This window comes from Saccopteryx bilineata, chromosome 1 (genome assembly GCF_036850765.1).
Source record: "Saccopteryx bilineata isolate mSacBil1 chromosome 1, mSacBil1_pri_phased_curated, whole genome shotgun sequence".
Taxonomy (NCBI): Eukaryota; Metazoa; Chordata; class Mammalia; order Chiroptera; family Emballonuridae; genus Saccopteryx; species Saccopteryx bilineata.
In genome coordinates this window covers 238,923,982-238,951,518 of record NC_089490.1, presented here as the reverse complement: position 1 = coordinate 238,951,518, position 27,537 = coordinate 238,923,982, and the positions used below count along the sequence as shown (strand labels likewise).

At 44.0% G+C, this 27,537-nt stretch overlaps 1 protein-coding gene across 2 annotated transcripts in view; it reads right to left on the bottom strand.

The window, feature by feature from the left end:
* Nucleotides 1-27,537, bottom strand: part of NEK7 (NIMA related kinase 7) — a 100,607-nt gene that overhangs the window by 58,577 nt on the left and 14,493 nt on the right. For both annotated transcript variants that reach the window (XM_066238617.1, XM_066238609.1), the window contains exon 2: nucleotides 9,300-9,384. In XM_066238617.1, the coding sequence (XP_066094714.1) occupies nucleotides 9,300-9,356 (57 nt within the window). In that variant the 5' untranslated portion in view covers nucleotides 9,357-9,384. The remainder of the gene's footprint in view (nucleotides 1-9,299; nucleotides 9,385-27,537) is intronic.

The window sequence follows — 27,537 nt, the reverse complement described above, 5'->3', positions numbered from 1 at the left end:
TTCTTTGTATATCTACGGTGTCCGTGGTGATTTCTCCTCTTTCATTTTGGATTTTGTTTATATGAGTTCTTTCTCTTTTTTCCTTGGTAAGTCTTGCCAAGGGTTTGTCAATTTTGTTGATCTTTTCAAAGAACCAGCTCCTTGTTCTATTAATTTTTTCTATAGTTTTTCTGTTCTCTAATTCATTTATTTCTGCTCTGATTTTTATTATCTCCTTTCTTCGGCTGGTTTTGGGTTGTCTTTGTTCTTCTTTTTCTAGTTCCTTAAGGTGGGAAGTTAAGTGGTTCACTTGGGCTCTCTCTTGTTTGTTCATATATGCCTGAAGCGATATGAACTTCCCTCTTATCACTGCTTTTGCTGCATCCCATAGATTCTGATATGTCGTATTGTCCTTTTCATTAGTCTGTATATATCTTTTGATCTCTGCACTTATTTCTTCTTTGACCCATTCATTTTTTAAAAGTATGTTGTTTAGTTTCCACATTTTTGTGGGATTTTTTTCCTCTTTTTTGCAGTTGAATTCTAGTTTCAAGGCTTTATGATCAGAAAATATGCTTGGTACAACTTCAATTTTTCTGAATTTGCTGATATTGTTTTTGTGGCCCAACATATGGACAATTCTTGAGAATGATCCATGTACACTGGAGAAAAATGTATACTCAGTCACTTTGGGATGAAATGTCCTGTAGATGTCTATCATATCCAGGTGCTCTAGTGTTTTGTTTAAGGCCACTATATCTTTGTTGATTCTCTGTTTGGATGACCGATCTAGAGCCGTCAGCGGTGTATTGAGGTCTCCAAGTATGATTGTATTTTTGTCAGTTTTTGTTTTAAGATCAATAAGTAGCTGTCTTATATATTTTGGTGCTCCTTGGTTTGGTGCATATATATTAAGAATTGTTATGTCTTCTTGATTCAGTGTCCCCTTAGCCATTATGAAATGGCCATTTTTGTCTCTAAGTACTTTTCCTGTCTTGTAGTCAGCATTATCCGATATGAGTATTGCTACACCTGCTTTTTTTTGGATGTTATTTGCTTGGAGTATTGTTTTCCAGCCTTTCACTTTGAATTTGTTTTTATCCTTGTTACTTAGATGAGTTTCCTGTAGGCAGCATACAGTTGGATTTTCTTTTTTAATCCATTCTGCTACTCTGTGCCTTTTTATTGGTGAGTTTAATCCATTTACATTTAGTGTAATTATTGATACTTGTGAGTTCCCTATTGCCATTTTATATCTTGCTTTCTGTTAGTTTTGTGTCTTGTTTGATCCTTCTCTTTCGTTTTTCTATCTTTTGTTTTTATTTGGTTGTATTCCATACATCTTTCCTCTGTTGCTATCTTTTTTATCTCATGTGCTTCTGTGGTGGTTTTTTCAATGGTGGTTACCTTTGAGTAATGAAAAGGGTCCCTACCCTGTTCATTGTAGCGAACTATTTTGTGAGTACTTTTGCACTCCATCGTCCTTTGCTACTGTTAATCTCCGTCTTCTCCCCCTCTTTCTTTTTGTTGTTGTCACAGTTTAAATTTGGTTTTATTGTGTTCTTCTTGGAGCTTTTACTTGTGGCTCTGTTTTTTTTTGTTCTTTGTATCTGATTGGAGAACCCCCTTTAGTAATTCCTGGAGTGGGGGTTTTCTGATGATAAATTCCCTCATCTTTTCTGTATCTGTGAATGTTTTTATTTCTCCTTCGTATTTGAAGGATAGCTTTGATGGGTATAGTATTCGTGGCTGAAAGTTCCTCTCTTTCAGGACTTTAAATATTGGGGTCCACTCTCTTCTAGCTTGTAGAGCTTCTGCTGAGAAATCTGATGATAATCTAATGGGCCTTCCTTTATATGTTGTATTCTTCTTTTCCCTGGCTGCCTTGAGAATTTTTTCTTTGCTGTTGGTTTGTGTCAATTTCATTATGATATGCCTTGGAGTAGGTTTGTTGGGGTTAAGAAAACTTGGAGTTCTGTTTGCTTCTTGAACTTGAGGCTTTAGTTCTTTCCACAGGCTTGGGAAGTTCTCATCAATTATTTGTTTAAGTATGTTCTCCATTCCATTTTCTCTCTCTTCTCCCTCTGATATACCTATTATTCTTATGTTATTCTTTTTGATGGAGTCAGATAATTCTTGTAGGGCTATCTCATTTTTTTTAATTTTTGAGTCTCTTTCTTCTTCTCTCTGTTGTGCCTCAAGTTGCTTGTCTTCTATTTCACTAATCCTCTCTTCTATCTGACCTGTTCTATTAGCTAAGCTTGTTACTTCGTTTTTCAGCTCGTGAATTGAGTTTTTCATCTCTGTTTGATTTGTTTTTATAGTTTCAATTTCCTTGGACATATATTCTTTGTGTTCATGGAGTTGTTTTCTGATTTCCCTATATTGCCTTTCTGTGTTTTCTTGTATATCTCGGAGGATTTTTAGGATTTCTATCTTGAATTCTCTGTCATTTAGCTCCAAGGTTTCCAATATATTAAATTTTTTCTCCATAGATTTTTCCTCATCTAGCTGTGTTACCTCTCTTTCTTTTGTATCCATGATATTCGATTTTCTCTTCCTTAATGGCATCTGAGGGTGGTTTTGTTGATAGTATTAATGAGATTTAATAAAGAATAAAAAGTTAAAAAAAATAAAAAAATAACAAATCGAAAAGAGTTGTTTTTTTAAAAAATTAATAATGAAATAAAGAAAAATAAAATAAAATAAAAATTTTTAAAAAAGGAAATTATTCCCCCCCTCTTTTTTTCCTCTCCTTTCCTCTCCCCTCTTTCTTGAGACAATCTTGTGGTGGACTGTGAGTTATAACAAACAATGCCTGTGATGGAGGGCCTGAATTGGGGAAAAGTAATAAAGGGGCAAAAAAGAGAGAAAGAAGAAAAAAAAAAAAGAAAAAAAAAAAAAAAAAAAGAGCGTATGGACCCACAAAAAGCAAATAAGGAAAAAATTTGGGTCAAGAATAAAATGATTTGCTTTTAGGTGTTGGTTTTCTAAGAGTTATGATGAGAGGAATAAGAGGAAAATGGAAAAATGGGGGGACAAATTAAAAACTTACTATTGTATTTAGTGGAACAAGAACTAGATAATATGGAGAGCCAGGGATGGGAGCACTGCTAGTGAGTTAAAAAGGTGAAGTAAAAACCCCCCAAAATGCCACAAACATAGGTTTGAGTCCCAGATAAGATAATTTGTTTGTTATTGAGGTTTGAATGAGAGGAGATGTAAAGGAGAAAGGAAGAAACTACTATAGAGGGAGAAAAGAAAGAGAGAGAGAGAAAAAAAGAGGGAACCACTAAAAGAAGAAAAAAGAAAGGAGAGAGAGAGAGAGAGTTAAGGGTTTTGGAGTGCAACCCTCATAGAGAGAAAGGAAGAGAAGAGAAATGATAATGGGAGATGTAACACTTATGGGTAGCGTAGTTCAAGGAGAGGAGAGAGTAAGACCGGTAGAGAGTTAATCGGCCAAATTGGAGGAGGAAAAAAAAGTATCAAGAATGAAGATAAGAGAAACAAACGAACAAATATAATAAAATGGGATAGGTTATAAAGTCTGCAGATTATTCTTGATTTTGAGAGGTTATCTTCTTGCTTTTTCTTTTCTCTCCCTCTTCCTGGTCGGTGACTCTGTACCCCGGGTTCTGCTCCTTTGGCACGCTCAGGTAGAGGTTTGCAGTTGATAAGTCTCTATGGCAATGTCATGTATTGTGCTTTATTCTCGTTGGGAGTCGAGGCTCATTAGCATTTATAGGCTCCGACAGTGAGAGAGTCTGTGTTCCTGGAGCCTTTCTCCTAGTCTTTCCTTCCTCAATTAGTAGCCTGATAGTCCAGGTATGGGGTTGCTGCTGCCTCTGCCTGGATAGTAAGAGGCTCAAATTGCTGGCAACTCCCCACTCTATTTCCACTCAGCACAGGGCTCTGGGTAAGGCTCAGTCAGTCAGAGCTGCTAGCATAATCAGGCGGGCTTTCCGCCCACTCGAAGACCTCTGGCTCTGCCATTCTATCCGGTAACACAAGCGGGCGCCCACTTCCGGGGTGCTTGGAGGAAACTCTCACTCACTGTCTGCAACCAGGATATCCGGCCAGCAGTCTCACGCTCTGAGTGAAACCCCCAACCGCATGGAAAAGTTGCAGCGTTGGAATTGAGTCTCGCTCCGTCCCCGTGTGCGGCTCTTGCAAGGCGCTGGGGCGGCCCGAGACTCCGCTTTGGCCCACACAAAGGCCCCTGACTCTGCCCTTCTGTGCGATAACACGGGCGCGCAGTGCCGAGGCACTCGGAGGAATCGCTCACTCCTTATCTGCGCGCGCAAACCAGGATATGAGGCCGGCCGTGGTTCCCTCTGAGTGAAACAGCCTCCAGCACGGAAAATCTCCACCGTTGGGATTAGTTCTCACTCCCTCCCGTGTGTGGCTTTCCCAGGGCGCTGGGGCTGCCCAGAGACTCTGCCCTCAGCCCACAGAAAGGCCTCTCACCCTGCCTCTCCGTGGGGCAACACGGGCACCCACTTCCGCGGCTTAGGAAGAAATCTCTCTTCCACTAACTGCGCACCGACCAGGAGACCGGGTAAAATGGCCGCTCCGCTTGTCTTTCTTTGTTTGGGTTTGGCGCGAGTGTTAGCTTGTATTGCCCGGGTTGCCACAGGATCAGATTTTCCTCGGCTTGGATCTCTGAGCCACAGCCTGGTTCGGCCGTTTTTGCTGCGGGGGCCTGGATCTATTCACCCCCTTTGCCCGCCTCAGTTTCTATATTCACAATTACCAGAGAAAGCCGCCCTATTTAGGTTAGTGAGGAAGGCGGAGCATTTCTTACTCCCTATTTCCTTCGGGGTTTGGTTATATATTTAGCCAATTTTTCACTCAATCATACCTTTGGGTGTATTGCGAAGAATCTGGAAGCTCCAAGTATAGGTTTTTCTGTTTCTGGTTGAAGATCTTGTTGAGTTTTGGGGGAGATTTATCGGTATCGCTTCCTACTCCGCCATTACTCTGACGTCATCTCGCCCTCTATATTTTTATATTAATGTTGTTGAATTTCTCCAAAATTTAAAAGTAACAAAACTTCAAAATGCTCTTTGATTTTTATTTGTCAATAAAGCTCATCCTATGATCTTGAAACAAATATCAGTCATCTCCAAACTACACAAAAAAGAATACACTTTTGACAATGTCTAACACAACTCTATCATGTTATTTGCTACAAACCTCACTGTAAACCAAAAAAGCAAAACACCTCCACACATACACACAGAAACACCACAGGTGATAACAAAGCCAAATTGTTCATGCTTCTTCCCATTTAAAAATTTTTTTTCTCTAAAATTTCTTGGCATGTTTCAAACGTAACCTATTCCTATAATATAGATACTAAGTGTTGGAGATTTACAGCAGTTTGAACAATACACTATTAATCATTATAACCAGCTTTTTATCAAACAAAAGAGGGAATTCACTATGGCATACGAAAAATGAGTGACCAAATATAACCAATTATCTACTTAAACACTGATAAGACCCTGGTATTTGTATCATTTAATCATCATTAGTTATACAACCCAATATAATAAGTTCTATACCCAATAACAGCGATGATCGTGCCCAGCTCATCATAAGCGTTAATTAATGATGAAGACCCCATCTCTCCCACAATCCCTGGCAGCTCTTCCTGGAAAAGGTAAATATGGTGAGAAACACAGACAAGGACAGAGACAGGGAGAAACAGAGGGAAGGTTTTCTAAAATATGTCCCTTTACTGCACAGATATTAACTGGGGAGGAGCTTACATATATGCATACTATGACGATGACAGGGACAAGCGGTATGTACTACTATCTGGCGGGTGTAAGGACTGTGCAGAGAACAAGTGGATGATGAGTTCAGATGGGGCACTGAGGAGGATCTTGCTCAGAAGCGACATTTACGCTGAGATGAAGGGACTGGGAGGGAAGGAAGGGGACTGGGAGGGAAGGAAGAGGCAGGAGAAACAGCAGAAGAGAACATGTAAACTGAAGGAACGAGCTTGCCAAGCTTGAGGATCGCCCAGACACTGTGGGAATGAGGGACGTGGGGATAGCGATGGGGTGACAAAGCCACATGTGCAGGACACCGAGAGTAAGGAGCGCTGTGCTGTGACCCACACGGACAACATGAGCGTGCGGGCTGCGTGGACAGGGAGCCATGAGGGGGGCGCGTGGAGCAAGTGTGGACGCAGGGAGACTGGACACAGGTACAGACTTGCCTGGGTGTCACCATGCGGTGTGGGCAGCGGATGGGATGGCGTGAGGGGAGAGGGACAGGGGACCAAGGGTAAGTCACAGCTTCTGGGTATGAGCACCGGGATGGAAACACATAGGTCACACATACTGGGACACATAGGTCACAGGAGAAGAGCTGTGGCAGAAGACAGGTAATAACAAAAGCCTCTAGTGTGATGCAGAAGCAGCAGTGGACAGAGAAACCTGTGGGCAGGACCACTATGGGAAGAGTATTACTAACGCCCCACACTGACATCCAGGTCAGCTCTGCATGGTGCAAACCGGTCTCCTCGTCCGTGGTTAGGAAAGTGAGGCTCACAGGTGTGACAGAACTTGGCCTCCATCCACAGATGCAGGTGGGGACCCGACAGTCCCCCCTCAATCTGACCTCAGAGCTCACACTTGGATCTGACCCTGGACTGAGCAGCAGGAGGTCCCTGGGACAGGACAGGGAAGTGTGGGCAGTGTGCTGGCGAGGACGCTCACCTGGTGCTCATTTCAGAGTGAGAAAGGACAAGCGGGAGACAAATGACAGGCACTCTTTCTGGGACTAAAGCAATGAGAATACACAGCATAAACGTCTCAACCTGTCCTGCCAGTACTTTCTAGACTCTGGTGGGAGGACTCAACAGAAATAAGAAAGGAGAACCTGAGAGAAAAAATTATCCTTCAGTTCAAGACAATGACAGCAATGCAATAATAATAATAATAAAGATACATAAATCTCACAGTCTCACACTGTAAAACTTAAAAATAAATTCCTACTGTTCCAAAAATGAGGCCACCTGTTATGCATCATGGGGTCAGAGCATCCTCTCTGAACGAGAGAAGGAAGGCTGTGCCAGGAGCACCCACCCTACTGTCCATCGGGGACTCAGAGGCTGACCACCACTCCGCTGTCGGCATCACAGAAGAGGATCGAGTCACTGGCTGACCACACGCTGCCATGTCATGCCATGGCTCAGGCCAGTATGGGAGGAAACAGCGGCAGGCAGTCGCCTCTGTGCAGGACCACACGTCCCGAGCCTGTTGGAATAATGATGAGAGCAGCACCCCCTCTCACAGATGTCTTCAGCAACAAGGCCTATAAGTGTCTGTGCAGTGATCTTTCCCCCGTGCCTCACACCCTCACTCTGACTACAGAGAGAACAGCCTCCTGCCTCCCCTGCCTGCCACCTGCAGCCTGAACAGGATGACACTCCAGCAGGGACTGAGGTCCCCCCATAACGGAAGCAGCAGCAGGAGGCAGGAGTGGAAGGAACAGTGTGAAAGGAGGTGGGAACCATGCACAGCATCCTGAGACGCACACTGCATGGCGCGAGGTGTCTCAGGAAAACAATCATTTTCATTTCTGAAATGTTGAAACTCCTTCCACCCCCCACCTCTCTGGCTGGTGAGCCAGTAGGAGGCAGAACTGAAAGTACTTGGTTTTCTGTCCTTTGCAACTTGGGGGCTGTTCAAAACTGTGAATTTCAAAATTGTAACACACACGACCTCATTTTTGGAAGTGCTTGCTTCCTCAGCTGTCTTTACTGGAGACAGTGTGACAAGAGACGGCAGCGCGTGTGTCTGTGTGTCAAACTGGCACAAAGTCATGTTTGTATCTGACAGATGCTGCTTCCTATAATCCTGAAAATTTATGACCACAACACCAGAGATGGAGTTCAAACCTCAAACAACCATCCTATCTAACCAGGGGAGACACTGCCTTACTCTAAGCAGAAGGGTCTCTTTCTTGAACACAGAGAATTCAGAAGGGACAACAAAAAGCAACACAGAACCCAGTGAGGTGAAGGGCGCACTGAGACTGCTCTGCCAGCCGGAGTCCTGGCTGGCTCTGGGCACATTCATGTCAAGCCCCTGCCCCACATCAGGGCTGCACGGCCACAGGGTCCCCTCCTCGGTGCAGGGTAATCTTCTCAACTCAACAGGAGAGAGGAGGAAAGTGTCCACAGGAAATGGCACGAAGGTGTCAGAAATACCAGAATAGACTGACAAAGAATGTATAGTTAGGTTTCCAAGCAAAGCTATTAAATTAAAAAATGGGGGAGCCTTCCTGGTAGAGATGGTATTCTAGATGGTCTTTGATGGATGGGCAGGATCTCAAACGCTGGAGAAGACAGAAGGTCACAAGGAACAAAGTCAGCGGCAGGCAGGACAGTTTAGACAGGTAAGACAGTTAACTCTGAACTGGACTCACAGACATAGATTCTGGGAGAAGTTGCTAGGTGGGCTGAAAGAGAGAAAGATAGGGTCCCATTGCAAGGATTGCAAGGAAGCTTGGAAAACACAACGCCCGAAGTCCTCCTCTGGGAGAGTCAAGCACATCAGGGTACAAGAGGCTCTGAGGAAGAAACATCATAGAATGTAACCCACGTCTCCCAAACCCATCTGACCACAGGACTCATTTGGAAAACCTATCAATTCTGCACACAATTTCTGCATTACTGTCTAAGCAAAACCGAGACAAGAGTAGCAGAGGAAAACAGAGACACAGTGCAGAATGCCTCCACTGGCAAACAGACGCAGCCTCTGGCAGGCGCACCAGAACAAGGTGCCGCCGCAGGGAGTGGTGCCATTTCCCCATAACGGCAGCCTCTGCAGCCAACGCAGGACGCTAGATAATGAAGTTCAGTGGTGTAGGTGCAGTTTTTACTGAAACATTCTTCTTACTCCATGTTATGTTATAAAAAACCAAGCAACTACATAACAGGAGAAGCACTGTACCAGTCCGAGAGTGAGAAGAGTGGCTTTGATGGAAGGCAGTGTGGACAAGCAGGGTCACTGGCCACAGCAAAGATGGGCACAAAATACAGGCACGCCCTGGGTACTACCCTCTGGCCTTCACTTCCTAAGCCTAAGAGTAACCCTCACAGCCCACAAGTCACTTTTTTTTTTCATTTTTTTACAGGAGAGCTAAGTCTTCTAAAATACTCTTTGAAAATATAAACAGTTCTGATTGTGACTCAGATACTCATAATCAGCATATGGGCTCCTTCCTTCACTTCCTATGGGAACTGGGAGTGCCACGCTAATGCAGAAGTCTGCCCTCTGCCGCCCTCACGAGAACATTACCTGTGGCTGGAACTGAGGGACAGGTGGCCCTTGCGTGCCTTGTGATTGTTCATCCATCGTTTGAAGCAACAGCAACTTGAGAGCTCTGCAAAAACACACAGACAAAATTTAAGTAACGACATCATTACCAGGGCGTGTTGATCATCAGGCACCAGAGAACTACATAGAACTTCAAAAAACTGCCATCGCTAGCCCCTGGCTCCATCCAGCCAACACCAACAGTCACGGTTTCACCGCTTCTGTTCTCCAAGGCAGCATTCTGTGCTTGGCAAACCCAAGCCTGTGGGATGAAATTCTCCTTCCCCATTAGGCCTCATGGATCCTGGAGGCTTCACCCTCCACTCCCCACCCTGAGGAGGAAAAGGCCATAGGAAGCTTCCTGCAACTACACTCGGTGTCCAACAGGCCTAAAATGCGCCCCATGGTCATGTTCTACTAAGGGTGGTACTTAGCTCTGCTTGTTCAGTTATAATGCAGACTGTGATTTTTAGGTCTGAACTTAAAGGCCAGTTCTCATAGGAGGCCATTTATTCTTGTAACTGTAACATTCATTCCACTAATTTCGCACACACAGGCTGAATATCAGGTGCATGCCAGGCCCACACAAGACACAGACACTGAGCTGCAAACAGGGCATGGGCCGTGTCCTCCAGAAGATGCTCCCACACCAACCCCACAATGCCAAGTGTCCAAGCTCTCCACAGCAACATCGTGTAGGCCCAAACCAGGTTCCTCCGAAATGGAATTAGCTGGTGGGGAAACAAACAGCCTCACTTCACTGTCCTCTTTAAAAAGTAACAAAAATATTCTGGACATGGGTCATTTGTATTACAAATATTTTCTTCTATCCTGTGTCCTGTCTTCTTAAAACCTTCCTGATGCCTGACCAGGTGGTGACGCAGTAGATAGAGCGTCGGACTGGGATGCCAAGGACCCAGGTTCGAGACCCCAAGGTCACCAGCTTGAGCGCAGGCTCATCCAGTTTCAGCAAAATAAGCTCACCAGCTTGGACCCAAGGTCACTGGCTCGAGCAAGGGGTTACTCGGTCTGCTGAAGGCCCACGGTCAAGGCACATATGAGAAAGCAATCAATGAACAACTAAGGTGTTGCAACGCGCAATGAAAAACTAATGTCTGATGCTTCTCATCTCTCCGTTCCTGTCTGTCTGTCCCTATCTATCCCTCTCTCTGACTCTCTCTCTGTCTCTGAAAAAAACAAAAAAACCTTCCCGATGGCATCTTTCAATTAACTGATGAATAGAGATTCATAATTTCAATATAGTCTAATCTTTTCCTTTGTGATTAATGTTCCTGTGTGCCATTAAGAATTCTGTCCCTATTCTAAGTTCTCTTACATTATCTGCTAATGTAAGCTTTATAGTTTTACCATTCATATTCAGACCTGCAACTAACCTGGAATTAAAAGTTTCTGTGTGATATACGATAAAGCTTCCAGAATCCTTTCATATACCTCCCATTTCATCTCACACATTAAAAAAGACCCATACTCAAAGGTCAAGACTTGGGAGCAACACCACTTTTTTACTGCTCTATCAAGGGCATTTTTAAATGGAACACTTTCTTTACTACAACTGCGTGACCAGTTGAGGACACAACATCTGGTTCAGTTGGAATCTCGCACGGATTCAAGCTGGGGCATCAGTGGTTTCATGAATAATGACTTAGTGGTATTGCAGAAATCATGCCCATCCTGCAGACCACACAAGAGGGGATCAAGGGCCATACCCCACCCTGTACCCCACCATCCTCAGGGGAGCCAGTTGAGTCAAACACCCAAATTCATTCTTCATTCTTCCTTTACCCACATCTGCTGCTCCTGTAGCCACACACCAGTGATGCCACTGGTTCTATTTCCAGAGTCCCTCAGGTCTGTCTGTCCACTGTCTCTCTCAGTACCGGCACAACCTGCAGCAGAGGCCACTGTCTCTCCAGCAGGGACTACCATAGGAGTAGTAGTCCAGCAGGGACTACTTACTATAGCAGCCCCCACCCTGGTCTCTCTTCTCCCACCACACTCTGCACATGAGATTTTAAAAACTTCTAACTTAATGTAAAGCTTAGAGTAAATCTGATAGGACAATAAATGTATGTTCAGATTCTATTCATTTCAAAATACTTCCTTCTTCAAACATGCATTTTGATAATTCCATCACGCTACATAGTTTCTCTATAACCAATTCTTGACACAACATGAAATTTTTTTATTTTTTTATTTTTTATTCAGTGAGAGGAGGGGAGACAGAGACAGATTCCCACATGCTCCCCTACCAGTATTCAACCAGCAAGCCCCCTACTGAGCAATGCTCTGCCCATCTGGAGCATTGCTCCACTGCTTAGCAACTGAGTTCTTCTTAGTGCCTGATGTGGAGGTCATGGAGTCATCTTCAGCACTCAAGATGAACTCACTCCAATCTAGCCATGGCTGCAGGAGGGGAAGAGTAAGAGAGAGAAGTGAGAGGGGGAGGGGAGAGAAGCAGACTGTTGCTTCTCCTGTGTGCCCTGACCCAGAATCAAACCGAGACCATCCACACACGGGCCAATGCTCTACCACTGAGTGAACCAGCCAGGGCCACATGAAATCATGAAATTTTCTATGTAAAAGCTATGCACATATAAGTCTAAAGAGAGATTTCAGATAAAAGCTTTAGAAGTTTTTCTTTTTTTTTTTTTACAGGAGAGTCAGAGAGAGGGATAGATAAGGACAGACAGGAACGGAGAGAGATGAGAAGCATCAATCATCAGTTTTTCGTTGTGACACCTTAGTTGTTTATTGATTGCTTTCTCATATGTGCCTTGACCGTGGGCCTTCAGCAGACTGAGTAACACCTTGCTGAGCCAGCAACCTTGGGTCCAAGCTAATGAGCCTTGCTCAAAGCAGGTGAGCCCACACTCAAGCTGGCGACCTTGGGGTCCTCCGCATCCCAGTCCGATGCTCTATCCACTTTGCCACCACTTGGTCAGGCAGAAGTTTTTCTTTTCTTGATTTTTTTTAGAACTCTGAAGAGTTGAAGCATAATAATTCAAACTTATTTAAGATTTTTCTTTTCTTGAAATGAAGGTACCCTTTACTCATCAAGGTTATTCATAAAATCTCAAGTTGTAAGTAACATCTAAATAATCTATGAGGAAATAGAAATCAGTTATACATCATTGCAAAATAGCTACAACTTATGAATAACAGTAATGAGGATTGGCCGTATTAAAACAGCAATACTACTTTAGTACAAAAGAGAGTCATCAGCTTAACCCTACATCCCATGTGACACCTAAATACTGAAAAAGGGTATCATGGAAATTTTAGAGTGACTGATACTTGATACAGCCTAAATAGTGAAATCCAGAGCTAAATATTTTTCTTGGTCCCAAACTCACCATTCAGCAGGAATATTTCTGACCTCACCCTCTGGTCTCTAATTTAACTGGCTGAGTCATGCAGTATTTCCCATCATCAAGCCAGTAAGATTTCCGTATCAAACAAGAGAAAGAGAAGTGAGCAGAAGTACCAGAATCAATAGTTCATTCATACATTTCTGGTCATGATGAGTCAGTTTTCAAGAGCTACTAAGATAACTAACGGGTCTTTGAAGAGAAGGATTTGTTTCTCAAGCACCCCAACCTCAATGTTTATAGTGAAAACCATGAAAGTGATCCAGCACCCATTCTTGGTTTCTAAATACCATTCTCCACTCACAGGACTCGGGGTTCCCAGGAGATGTCTGGTGACAGGGCTGGGGCTGGGAAAGTATACACTGAGCCCAAAACATTCTATGGTGCCAGAAAATAAGTCAGTGTGTAAAGAACAGTGTGGACGTGTCAAAAGGACCCAGCCAGCTTGAATGAGTTCCCACTGGCCACATTTGGAACCATTTAAGAGTAACATTATAATCCATTGAATAAAATAAAACTCATGAGTCATAAAGATAGAAAACAATAAACAGTGGAAAAGGAAGAAGTTACTCCTTACTAGATAATGCCACGTAACAAAGAATAAATGACAGAATTTAAAAATCACTATTTGCCAGTCTTCAGGGAAATAATTGATTCAGGCAAGAATCATCAATGGATGCTAATCTAGTGGAGCAAGTCAATGACAGTGTCTCAAAGTATCCCCCCTTACACACACAAATTATTTATTAATTACAAAGAGAAAAGGCAATCTTACAGTAGAGAACCTAGCACACCTCACCTTAGCCAGAAAACTAAAGTTAGATAGACATCACATACTTCCAAACATGATGCACTTAGAAGAAAACACTTCTGTGAGAATCCTGCCAAAGCTGCAAACCCTGATTTAAACAGAAGGAAACACACATGACCTGATATTAGGGGCATCTACATATCTAGCGTATGGATGTACCAGCTTGTTTATCCATTCTCCAACCCAAGTACATTGCCATTGCTTCCAGCATGGGGCAATGACAAATAAAGCGCTATAAACATTTACGTACAGGTTCAAGCCTTCATTTTATTTGAGTAAATAAATATCCGGGACTGGGACTGCTGAGGAATATGAGGTTTTACTCTAATTTTACAGGTCATCCTGTATCCCACACATCTCCCTTAAGGTCTCTGATAATTTCCTTAATCGTTCTTGTACTGTTTACTAGGTTAAGGAGATTATTGCAAAAGACTGAATATCATATTTGCCTACTGGATTTGTACTTTTTTAAGTCATCGAGTGAGAGAGAGGGAAATAAAAGCTAGCATTTCCAATAAAAATTATTTAAAAATTGAGAAATGTAATGGACCTTCCAATTTTATAGAAAAGTAGACATTACCTTCCTATGACTATTCAATGAACAAGAATAGATCTAAGGTAAAACAGCTCATTATATGCTGAAGGGATGTGAATGCCATACTTTCATTGAAAAGTTAAGCCCATTATAGGGACCAATGTTTCCTATAAGATGCGTATGGCTATTAACTAGCCTATAGGCATGGAACATCGAAAAAAGTACAGCACGGAGAACCAGAGAAATCTTTCAACTGTTAAATGTAAGCTTTTTTGATTTGGGATAATTTATGTGGATTTATTTTTCAAGACATTGAAATGAAGAAAAGTTCACAACATCTTTTTCTTTGAACTAAATGTTGTTAGGGCCATTGCTACACTTGAGACATGCTCTTTGAAACACAGACCATCTCCTGTTGGGGTAACACATGTAAAGGAGAATTCTGCACAGAATGCAGATGTCCCCTGCGTCACCCCAGAGAGCTGGGTACATGCAGAATCTCTGCACAGTGACAAAGCAAAGCCTCATCTCAGTGCAGGGTTTGATTACAGGCTTGTTGACACCTGCTGGATCAATTTTATCTTCCTCCTTAATGAACACATACATGTTAAGGGTCTTAGACACAAAGGCTTTGTAGCACATGAAACAGGATCCTTAGACCAATAATCAAGGGACCAAGGACCCAAATCACGCAAGAGCATACCTCGGCCAACTCACCAGTTCCCGTGTCCTGCAGATTTACTGACATAGGTCTTGTGGATTTACTATAACTCAGTGCACCGTGAATGTACTTAACACAGACTTCCTATTACCTAATATTTTCATTCTGCCTTATTTTTTGAGACTAAAGTTAAAACTTAATTTAAACTTCAAAAGCCAGTAGGTGACGTCATTAGAAGCAAAAACCAAACTAAAAAGCCAAAATATGGAAATATCTAAAATTATTATACAGGGTAATTTTTATTTGTTTTTGCAAATTACAATCCTATACTGTACTTGTAAGCTAAGATAATAATACAGGCCCTTACTAAACCCTCCAAATGTTACTCTCTTCCCTCTCTCCTTTCCCCTAAACCCATTATATAAAAACATGGCATGGCCCTGGCAGATGAGCTTAGCAGTAGAGCACTGGCCAGGTGTGTGGAAGTCCTGGGTTCGATTCCCAGTCAGGGCACACAGGAGAAGCAACCATCTGCTTCTCCACCACTCCTCCTTTTCTCTTTCTCCCTCTCTCTCTCTCTCTCTCTTTCCCTCCTGCAGCCATGGTTCAAATGGTTCAGGTAATTTGGCCCCAGGTGCTAAGGATGGCTTCATGGAGCCTCTGTCTTATACACTAAAATAACTCGGTTGCTAAGCAATGGAGCAGCGGCCCCAGATGCATAAAGCATCCCCAGGCAGGGGGCTTGCTGGGTGGATCCCAGTCGGGTAGCATGCAGGAGTCAGTGTCTGCTTCCACCTCTCTAACTTAAAAAAATTTTTTTAGTTAAAAATTATTTTTTTTAAGTGGCAGGAAGGTCTTTTCCCAGCAAATTTTTGTTTCTTTTTCTTTCCTTTTTTCCTCTTCCCATCTGGTACCCAAGCCCTTTCAGACGAGGGGGAGCCCAGCAGGCACGCAGCGGGACAGTGGGAGCAGAGAAGAGGCGCATGAAGCACATCCGCCTGCTCCGCGGAGAAGCTGCACTCACAGCATTGCTGGGGACCAGTCATCTGCTTCCAGCCCCAAAATAACACCTTCCGGAGTAAGGAGTTTCCACACAAGGCCTGAGCGAGTTACTCACTCGGTGATTGACAGGGGCCTCAGTCCCCCTTGGGTACGGAGGCTGGCCACATCTCCCAGGTCCTGACAACACCTGCACCTGCTCCAGCGCCCGCGTCCGCGGACGGACTGCAACTGACGCCCACAGACCAGACGGCCACGGCCTAAGCCAGTGTGACGAATGTGGCACTCGGGAGCTGCCCAGGCCGCGTCTGAGCTATTTCTGGTCTGGAAACAGACGTGGCTGCAGCACCTCTGACTTTTTAGCTCCCGCCAGGAAGAGTCAGCAGACCGGACGCCCTGCGATGGATGACTGTGATAACCTGTCCTCACACACACAATGTTACCCTGCTGCAGAATTCAAGTGACCATGCTCTTTGGGACAGCCCCTCGCGGTTCTGGGAAAGCTCCTGCTGGACAAGGGGCTCCCTGATTCCAACAGCTTTGAACCAGGGTGTGTTCTCAGTCAACTTTAACACATGCTCCATCCTGCCTTAAACTTGAATGTGACCTTCAAGTATGTCTCTACATGGGGAGACACACCTCCCTCCCCCACTGCTTCCTCCACACTCACTGCCCCTCCCCCATGCTGGTGCAGGAACCCTGCATCCCTCAAAGTCACCTCATCCTTCCAGGGAATGACAGTCAACAGAGCAAAGCCCCGGGAGCAGAAAGGCAAGTGTAAAAATCAGGTAAGGACAACCAGAGAGTTGTGTCTTTCTAAGTCCTGGCCAGCACGCTGCAACAGTAACAAGAGGCTGTATAAAAAAGAAGGGAAGCTCTAGGTTTGACAAAGCAGACGTCAGGCGCAGAGGGGGAACTTGACAGCGTCACAGGCCCTGCTGTCTACAGCAGCCACGCAACCACATGGTAAAGCAGCAGAAAGGACAGGCTGTGTTCCAATAAAGCTTTATTGACAAAGATGGGCAGCGGCCACATCTGCCTGCAGGTCATCGTTTGCTCACCCTGATCCGAGCAATGTCAGTCATGTTCTGGCCCAGTGACAATTCGGGACCTGAGAGATATCACTATTTTATTGGCCCAGGTGATCTGAAACCCTCTGCCCATTTCCAGTGGGATTAATAAAATCAATCCCTGAAACAGAATAGAATACAGACCTATTAAATTTATACTAAAATAAGACTGAACTATTCTGGGGCTATCCCACCTACTTTACACAGAAATGACCTATGGAATAAGTGCTGGGTGGTCTCATGAATTCACACGTCTGCTACCCCCTCCTCACCAGAACATGCACCAACGTCACCCCCTCCCCAGAAAGTCAGTCAGTTAATGAAGTCTTATGCAGTAAAATACACCTGCGCATCACATGCTACAAGAATCACCATCTGTAAGTCTATGGACCTCAACAACGTAAGGACAAAAGAGACGGCAGGCCCTCAGTTAAGTCCATCCAATAACCCTGGACCGTAGAAAGGCCACCTGGAGGGAGGGAGAGCAAAGCGGGGATCAGTGGACATGAGCCGCTGGGGACACCACCAGGGACAACTCAGGCGGCACTCCGCCCACAGACCAGTTCACGTTACCACATGAGAGGTGATGTGCCCACCAGAAAGAGCCATGGTAACACTAGCTCCCCATAAAGCAGCACACCCAATTCATAGTCATTCTGTTCAAGGGGAAGTCATCCCACAGTGTTAAAGAAAAATAACGGCTGAAAAATGTCACCACTCTCCCGGTTTGAGTGGATTGCGTGCCAGTTGATGAGAAAATACGAGGCGTGGACTTGGGACGCGGGGGCACGCTGGGGTTCAGAGGCATCTCTTCCAGTTGCTTATGTTTGTTGCATCTGACTGAAAACTGGCAACATTCCCAGACAAGAACCCTAAAATGGACTAAACTGCAGGTTTTCACAGTGGATTCTGAAAGCAGCTCTGTTGGTGGGGGGTAGTTGTGGAGTGGGGGGACCTCTACATCTACATCTTTAGGAAAATGAAGCTGAATGCTGAGTTTCATATTTTCACAAACACACTTTCACCTGTTTCACTTGCTTCCAGTATACTGCATGCACTTTTGGAAATGATATGACCAAGAGCACAGGAAAAATTATTTACCCTTAGCCAGTCCACAGGACCTGGAGGAAACAATGTGGGGGTGCCTCCTGACGGGGCTGCAGCTCTGGCTCCTGCCTGCCCTTGGATGGGGACTCACCCCATTGCCACCCCTGGTTCTCAGGCCTCTGGGCTCAGATTGGAGCCACACCACCTGCTCTGCTGGGTGTCTGGCTTGCTGACAGCAGACTTTGGGGCTCTCCAGCCTACATAACCATGTGAGTCAATTCCTTACATTAAACCTGCGCGTGTGTGTGTGTGTGTGTGTGAGTGTGTGTGAGTGTGTGTGTGTGTGTGTGTGTAGATATAGCTAGTTACACAGGTTAAGGCAACCACGCACAGAGAGAAGTGTGTTTGTGTGCATTTGCATGTGGACCCTACTGGTTCTGTTTCCCTGGTGGGCCCTGACCAGCAGCCTTGTATTCTGAAATTAACATTTGTTTATATAGCATACAAATCACATAAGTAACACAAAATAATAATCCCCTCTCCTTTGTTCTTGATCATTGAAACCTAAAGTTAAGTTTAACTTTTAAATCAAAATACAAATTCTTTATTCTTTCCAACAGCTTCCTAAAATCAACTAAATCCTGTTGAACTGAGGAGTTACAGGTTTTTTTTAAGTTTATCATCTGAGTTTAGAAGCTATTCTGAGTATAATATGAAAAATAATGCAGCCTCACGAGGGATGAATTAAATAATTTTAATTTGTTGGTCCCAAATGAATAAATATCAATATCTTGAAACATAAAATTTGCCTTCATCATAAAAGCCCTTAACATTAGTCGGCATGTTGAAAGAGACCTGTAAGTGGCTCATGCTACTGGTTCCCAGGCTAAAAGTCTGTGTACAAATTGTTCCCTGGAAAGAATTTTCAACCAAAAGTTATATAAGCCAAAAGAAGGATTAATAATGGAAAGTCTGACTTAAAATTAGCCGAATGCTACAATATTGTACTCAGTAGTATCCTATGAGTGGTGTCCGACTCCTAGAATTAGAATGAGTCCTTATTTCTTATCATTTGAAAGACGCAGATATCTACCTTTTCACTCAATTGTGCTTCAATATAATCAAATGATAAGATGTCGGCTCATAGAATCAGGGATTTATTACATCATAATTAACCAAAACCAAAATTTTCAAATGTCTATTTTAAATGACATTCTTTTCACTTTCTTCCTATATGGCATTAAACCCCATAAAATCTGAATTCGGAATTATATTCATAATATGTAATGAGCCACATGTGAACTGAACTAACATTTTAACAGTATACAGAAGACTACAGACCCAATGGCTAGACTCTATAGTCTTCATACATCATCAGGGCGGTTCAATCTTCTGCTGGGGGGACAAGCAGGAATTCCTCCCGCAAGGGGATACGGGGCGGGAAGGCATGTGGCAGCACTGCCCAACACAGGGTGTTCACTCTGCGCCTCATATACAGAAAGGTCAGTTCATGGGTAGTCAGAGGTGGCTGGCAACTTTTAACATGTCAAAGCAATGGGACTCTTAACCCTCCAATCTTTTTACATTAGACCATTATAATGTTTTAGAAATGAGCTTCTCAGTTCCTAGGCCAGGGCAGAACGTCAGTAGATCACCATGAAAGCCACAATGGGGCACATTTGGAATGGGTAGAATTCAATTGCTCCCTCCCAGAGCAGCATGAAGTGAAAAAAATGTGGGATACGGCGTGGGTTCACAATCTGAACGGCACACAAAAGGAGGTGACCACTGATAACACTTCTTTAAAACAAAATATCTGCCCGAAAACCTGGCTCATTCAACTGACAGACACAATTCCCATCATGTCAACACAAAGTTCAAATATAGGATCACTAAGCAAAAGGCTTCTCTTTTTGGGAAAAGAAATAATATAGAATGTGGACAGCAACTTCTAAGTAAAAGAAGCACCTCAGAGAGGGGACAGATACTAACAATGTGCCCAGTGTCCCCATTAGCATGCTTGTATATATTTCAGAAACAGGACAGTGAAGACATTGTTTGGTTTTGTTTTGTTTATTGAGGTAACACTGGTTTACAACATTGTGTAAGTTTCAGGTGCACAATCAGTATAATTTGACATCTGTATACACTACCTTGTGCTCACCCCCAAAAGTCTAACTTCTTCTCATAACCACACAGTTGAGCCCCTCTACCTGTTAACCACAGACTGTTTTCGATACAAACTTTTCTAATAGTTTGCAAGTGTCTTGTCACTGGACTTTCCCAGACCCACCAGGGATGCTCTGTTGTGGCTCAGAACATCCTGACCCTTCATTTGAGAAGAAGAGTGTCATGTTGTCACTGTTGCCCTGCCCATGTTGTGGGTAGATGTGTTTTACAGAAGGAAAAGCTGTTTTCAGCACAGTCCAAACATCATCTAAAAATCCTCAAGTTAACCATTAGTTACAAATCATCTAGATTTTTGAATGATCCAGATAGATAGTAAAACTTATATGAATATATAAGTAGCTTATTAAAAATGCAAAAAATATTCAGATTTTCCAGCAACAGCCATGTAAAAATTGTCTCTCAAATAAGTTGACAGGAAGTACATTGAGCCTATCAACTGAAGAAACAAAGTTTAAAACTCATGGTGGTTTTTCACATGCGCTTTCAGAAAACAGCACTTAGTTACAGAGCCATAGACTGATAAAGAATTCTGACGCCTGAGAGAAACAACATTCACCTGTCCTCACAACGTGCGCCCCATTTGTAAACCTGCCCAATGAACAGAGCCAAAGCCTCACACACTGCTCGAACTAGCGTACTGGGAGTAATCTACGCATACTGAGAAGTAATGGCATTAATACGGTTTTAAAAACTGAAGTCTGGCATGTGTGTATGTCGTTATAAGATGATTTTAAAGAAAGTCGTTGTTAATTAGGCATCACATTAAGAAATGGTCCAGAAACCACCAATATGCACAATGTCCAAGGAGGTCCAGGGGATGTCCCTGCACTCCCAGACTTCCGTCTGTGATGTCCTGTAGAGAAAAACAGAATAGAGGAAAGGAAAACTTTTTTTTTTTGTTTTACGTTTTCTTCACATGATTTTTGAACTCGAGTTCTCAGTGACTTGGCCATTTAAAATGCTGCCTGTAGTCACAGGTATCCTGTGTTTGCTTGTCATCACTGTGTCCCCAGTACTTAGAACATGATGGGCACATAGCAAGCACTTGAATATTTGCCAAATGAATGAAAAAATAAAGCATACTTAATCCTGCTTTGTCTTAGTGAACTTAAAAACCAGTGGTTAAAAACTAATTATAATGCTAATTTATAGTAAAAAAAATAAATAAGCAGCAGGTATTTGACCTTGGTTCCATCAACTAACTACCACAGGTGCTTAGGATATCATTCACTATATACACTATTTATTATAAGTCCGAAGTATTTCAGAGTATAATGTTTAGAAGGCTGGCATGCATAATAATTCACTGCAAATAAATGAATCACCCTAAAATAACTTTCACTATATCATTCCTTTGTTTTAAGAACTAATTATTCCCCGCTGTCTTTAGGATAAAATCCGCATTCCTTAGCCTGGCCCCTGTGCATTCCACAACAATGCACTGAATTCCTTCTCTGAAGCAGGCAGGTAGCAAGGATAAAAGACGTGCAGCAGATGCACCCTTCCATCGAAGAGCTCATTGCCTCGCAAGGAAGCATTCAGAAGCACTGGCCAGTGACACAGCCCAAGGAAAACCGGGAGATGGCTCACGTTTCGGGCCACTCAGCACTGCCTCTAAAGACGGCTTCTCAGGACGTTATGGCAGTGGATTTTCATTTTACAGACACCGCTTTGGCAGCTAGAAAGAGAATGAGTCAGAGCCTCATGTCCTACTATTTCTGCCAAACTGGCCCATTTCTGAGCTTCAGGAATCTGAATTTCCCTGCCACTGTGGCTTCCCCTCAAAGCCCAGCACAGGCGCTTTGCTCCCATGGGACATGCACGGAGTCCGTCCCAACCACACGCATCCCCTGCAGTTCCCACGGTAGCCCTGCTCTGCAGTGTGCCATGTGGTAGCACGGTATGCTCCATGGGTACGGCAGACCTTCCCTACACTGGTAATGACACTATCAGTCAGATACAGAGTCTTTAATGGTACAGGCTGTGCGGGGTTCCTCTGAACCCCCCTTCCATCAAGCGGCTGTGTCCCCACAATGTGCCTTCACAAGCTACAGTAGGTAACTGTTGATTATCAACTGGATTCCACGTCACTGAAACATGGAGGGCACAGGCCTGGCAGCAGGAGCACCCACCACACACACACACTTTCACACCCATCACGCTTTCTCTCCAAAGCCTAAGAGATAAACAACCTGTCCGCATAGAAGGGGCGGCCTATGTATCCTATGCATTTAATATATGATTAAAAATAAGAGAAAAAAGCCAGAACTGTGAAACTACTACTAATGTCTGTCCGAGAACATCTTCCTAACTGAAAAAAGGCCATCAGATTATGCACATACTAAGTGGTAATACAGGTGTAAATCTTCAGAGACGCATCCCCTCCCCCCCGCCCCACGAGTATCTTCATGAAGGACAGCACTATTACAAAGCAGTTGATGATCAATGAATTTGAGGTCTAAAATACCAGGAAGAAAAAGCTTTGATTTGCTTATATACCAAGTATACAGTTGACTTCACAAAAAAACTAAGTTAGTGCTCTGCATTTGTTGTTACCTGAACTGTTTAAAGATGTAATGCTCGAAGATTCCAATTTATAAGTATTTACCTCATCAAAGTAGCAGAGTAACTACCACATGTCTAAAGTTAATGGGAAAACTATGCAATACAGGTGACAATCTCAGATTCATAATTTATCTAACCCCTTGTAGTCTTCCCTGTATTGATGTTTCTCTTACACTAAAAAGAAGTCAATCATGGTTTGAATGCATATTGAGAGCATCATTTTGTGAAGTATTTAAACACAGTGTTCCCCATTATAAACCAACTCTGGAAAACGCGTGAGTTATAAGCCCACCACTTACTCACACTTTTATTTTTAGTAAGTGACTATATGAACGTTCCTTTACTTAAGCCTGAAAATGTGTTTTCTCAAAGAAACACATTTCAACACGTCTTCTTGTTGAGTATACTCTGTATGGGTTCTCTCTGTGACTCTTCAATTCGTAAGCAAAAGCTACACATCAATTGTCTTCCTTCCTAAAAGATTACGATAATTATCAAAATTGGTGCAGGGTCATAATTATCAGCAAAAATAATAATAATAACAACAATAACAATAATATACCCGAAGGGGGAAATTGCGTTGAGCAACAAAAATGATGAATTCCAGGACAGACTCCATCACCACCCAGCGAAGACAAGCTTGGGGACCCCGTTCCTTGTCAGGGCAGAGCCTCCCAGTGCCATTGGGCAAGTAAGGAGAAGCCTGTGTTCCTCCAGCCAACGGCGACAAAGGACGGACATCTCGCTCTGTCCTCTTCTGTCCTAGTCCATCGGGCTGCACAGGTAAAACCACAGGCTACCGTGCACAGCTTGAATAAATGACTTTCATTAACAGAATGTTAGCAACATAAAAACCGATGTGAATTACAACACAACTGCATTGCTGGTCAATTTTCTCTGTAATGTGGAGGCATTTAAATAAGTTAAAACTTCATGTTTGATTTTAAACTGAAAACCTAAAAGAAAAAAAGGGGTGGGGGAGATCTGCAGGCTTTTTTGTTGCCAAGATTTTTAGGGCTTCTAAATCCTATGCTTCATGTGACCTCTTCCCACAAAATGAGAGTGACATGCTTCACTAACATTGTAACATTTCTGCAGGGTGTCTTCTCACACCTCACAGGAAGGAAGGGAAATCACTTTCAGACTACAGAAGTCACATGACTGACCGAAGATCACACAAAGAGACAATCACAGCACTCAGATTTTTCTGACACTTGTAAATCAGTACTATATCCAGTCTATGTGTTTACTCACACACACACACACACACACACACACACACACGTATACATGCCAAGCCCTGTGTAACTGCAGCCTCTTGCTGGAAACTGAAAGACTGCAGAAATCTGTGTATGAACATAACTGACTCAGGCCCTGCAAAGCCACAGTCCAAAGCCCTGGTTTCATGGGATGCATGGCAGTCCTCAAGACCATAGAAAATTGTGTTTAGCTCAAACCCTAACCACATCCTAGGGAGTGCTGAGCCTGCCGCAGCCCCCCCCCCCCCAATCCCTTGATGCCCCTGCATGAACCCTTCGCCATTACAGGAGTCCTTAGGAATCTTGCTTCACCAAGAATACACTTTGGGCCAGGATAATCCTTTTTTTTCCCAGTTGTAGTCAGAAATAATTGACAAAAGAAAAAAAAAATAATTGACAAATATCACTGTATAAGTCTACAGCATATATCAATAGTATGACGATTTGGTTTACATCTGTTGTGAAATGATTACCACAATAGGTTCAGCTACCATTACTATCCATCTGCTCATACAGATAGAAGAGAAAAGGAAAGAGGAAAAGAAAAATATTCTCTTTGAGATGAGTGCTCTTAAGATCTCCTCTAAACGTTCCTATGTATCACGTGGCAGTGTTGGCTATAGTCATGTTGTCTTTACCTCCTACTGCCAGTTTATCCCACCCCTGGAAGTTTGTACCTGCTGACCCCCTTCCTCCACCTCTGGGAACCACAAATCTGATCTCTTTTGCTATGAGTTTGGGATTTTGTTTGCTTGTTTGTTTTCTTAGATTCCACATAAGTGAGAACATACAGTATTTGTCTTTCTGTCTGACTTATTCTACTTAGCATAAACACCTTCAAGGTTCACCCATATTGTCCCAAACAGAAATTAAAACCAGAGTGAAGTATCACCTCCCGCCTGTCAGCATGGCCATCATCAAAAAGTCAAGAGATAACAAGAGCTGGCGATGATGTAGAGAAAAGGAACCCTCATGCACTGTTGGTGGGATTGTAAATTGGTGCAGCCACTGTGGAAAACAATATGGAGGAGCCTCAAAAAATTAAAAATAGAACTACCATATGACCCAGGGATCCCACTTCTGGACAGACAGCGAAAGGAAATGAAAACAGCAACTCAAGATAACCGCATCCCCGTGTCTCACGGTGCAGACCTGCTTTTCAGACTGAGTTTGTCTTTTTTTTTTTTTTTTTTCTCTGAAGCTGGAAATGGGGAGAGACAGACAGACTCCCGCATGAGCCCGACCGGGATCCACACAGCACGCCCACAAGGGGGCGACGCTCTGCCCCTCCGGGGTGTCGCTCTGTTGCGACCAGAGCCACTCTAGCGCCTGGGGCAGAGGCCAAGGAGCCATCCCCAGCGCCCGGGCCATCTTTGCTCCAATGGAGCCTCGGCTGCGGGAGGGGAAGAGAGAGACAGAGAGGAAGGAGAGGGGGAGGGATGGAGAAGCAGATGGGCGCTTCTCCTGTGTGCCCTGGCTGGGAATCGAACCCGGGACTTCTGCACGCCAGGCCGACACTCTACCACGGAGCCAACCGGCCAGGGCCTGAGTCTGTCTTGTAACAGAGAAATTGAATACGAAGAGGGAACTACTTCATGGATACTTATCATCTTTGTTCTCATTTTTCATTTCCTTGCTGTTTATTTTGTTTACCTCTTGCCATCTCTTGCTCACCTGAACACTGTCCATGACTTTAACAAACATATGCTCTGTATGGTGGCTTCCAACTTCATTTCAATCCTTTAACCAGGTTTTGGTGGATTATCAAAGGTTACCTGAAATCCACATCAGGAAATGCAGTCTGGTCTAGTTATCCAGGGCTGGCCGCGCTGTGCCCTTCCCCCTAGCCCGCCGGCCCCACATTCTCAGGTACAGCCTGTCTTCTAAGTTACTTCTGGCCTTTGGCCCCGTTCCCGACCCTGTGTAACACTGCTTAGTCTTGCCTCTATGTGCCTTCTGTCTCAGGGCTCATTCCCAATGTGCCTGACAAAGATGTCCTTTTCCCAAACTCATCCTGACTTTCCTTCTACAACACATCTTCACATAATCAGACTGGGCGGCACACACGTGATACATATCTCTAACCCTGGCCAACCTAATACCAGCGCTTCGTGGTCCTCACACGCAAACAGGACTTCAGCCCTGCAAACACCCCACCTGTGCAGACAACTCTGTAGTCACAGCCTTCTGCTTTGTTCCCAGCAGGCGTCCAACGTGACTGTCCATTATTCTGGCCTCTGTGATACTAAGAGAACACTCCAATCCCTTGTTTCTGGGATGAAGGTACTAGTTCCAGTGTCTTACTTTTATCAATTACAGCAGTGGTCCCCAACCTTTTTTGGGCCATGGACCGGTTTAATGTCAGAAAATATTTTCACGGACCGGCCTTTAGGGTGAAATGGATAAATGTATCACGTGACCAAGACAAGCGTCAAGAGTGAGTCTTAGACAGATGTAACAGAGGGAATCTGGTCATTTTTTAAAAATAAAACATCGTTCAGACTTAAATATAAATAAAACGAAAATGTAAATTATTTATTCTTTCTCTGCGGCCCGGTATCAAATGGCCCACGGATCAGTACCGGTCTGCGGCCCGGAAGTTGGGGACCACAGTATTGCTAAGAACTGCATATGTACATATTTGAAACTACTTAATCTAGTACCTACTTGAAATAAACCAGGTTAGCAGTATGAATCAGCACTATAAACGGCGTGTTAAGGAAATATTTTATCTGCTTTTTTCATTTCTACACAAAATATATATATTTTTTTTTTTTTCATTTTTCCGAACCTGGAAAGGGGAGGCAGTCAGACAGACTCCTGCATGCACCCAACCGGGATCCACCCGGCATGCCCACCAGAGGGCGATGCTCTGCCCATCTGGGGTGTAGCTCTGTTGCATCCAGAGCCATCCTAGCGTCTGAGGCAGAGGCCACAGAGCCATCCCCAGTGCCCGGGCCATCTTTGCTCCAATGGAGCCTCGGCTGTGGGAGGGGAAGAGAGAGACAGAGAGGAAGGAGAGGCGGAGGGGTGGAGAAGCAGATGGGCGCTTCTCCTGTGTGCCCTGGCTGGGAATCGAACCCGGGACTCCTGCATGCCAGGCCGATGCTCTACCACTGAGCCAACCGGCCAGGGCCTACAAAATATATTTTTTGCTCAATAGTCAATAAGCAAGTCTGCTGATTCTCTTGCCCAAGGTCCTTTTAATGGTTAGTCCCATGATTATTTAAGTCAATAACCGTGCATTTTCAGCCAGACTCAACCTGCCTCCTCCACACTGACCATGTATGAACTGGTGGCCCCAGGATCTCACTTCTGCCCACACTGGACCTCCCAGCCCGGCAGCCAAACCAGAAAGGTCTAGAATCCCAAGCACCTCAAATCTGCTCTATTCTGTATCCCTTGTTCAGTGAAGGGCATTGCTACCCAGGCGCCCCATGGAGTTTCTAGGTCACAGTCCCTTTTATTCCCTCACCTGTATAAGAGTCCCCACTATGAAATCCACCTCCCCGTCGCCTCTCTGCTTCTCCCAGGCCCTCAGGACTCTCGCTACAGCTCTACCAGCTGCTCTGCCGACTTTGGTCATTTAATTCCTACTCTCTACACTCAACATAATCATCCATCTCGCCGGACCGGGCGGTGGCGCAGTGGATAGAGTGTCAGACTGGGATGTGGAGGACCCAGGTTCAAGACC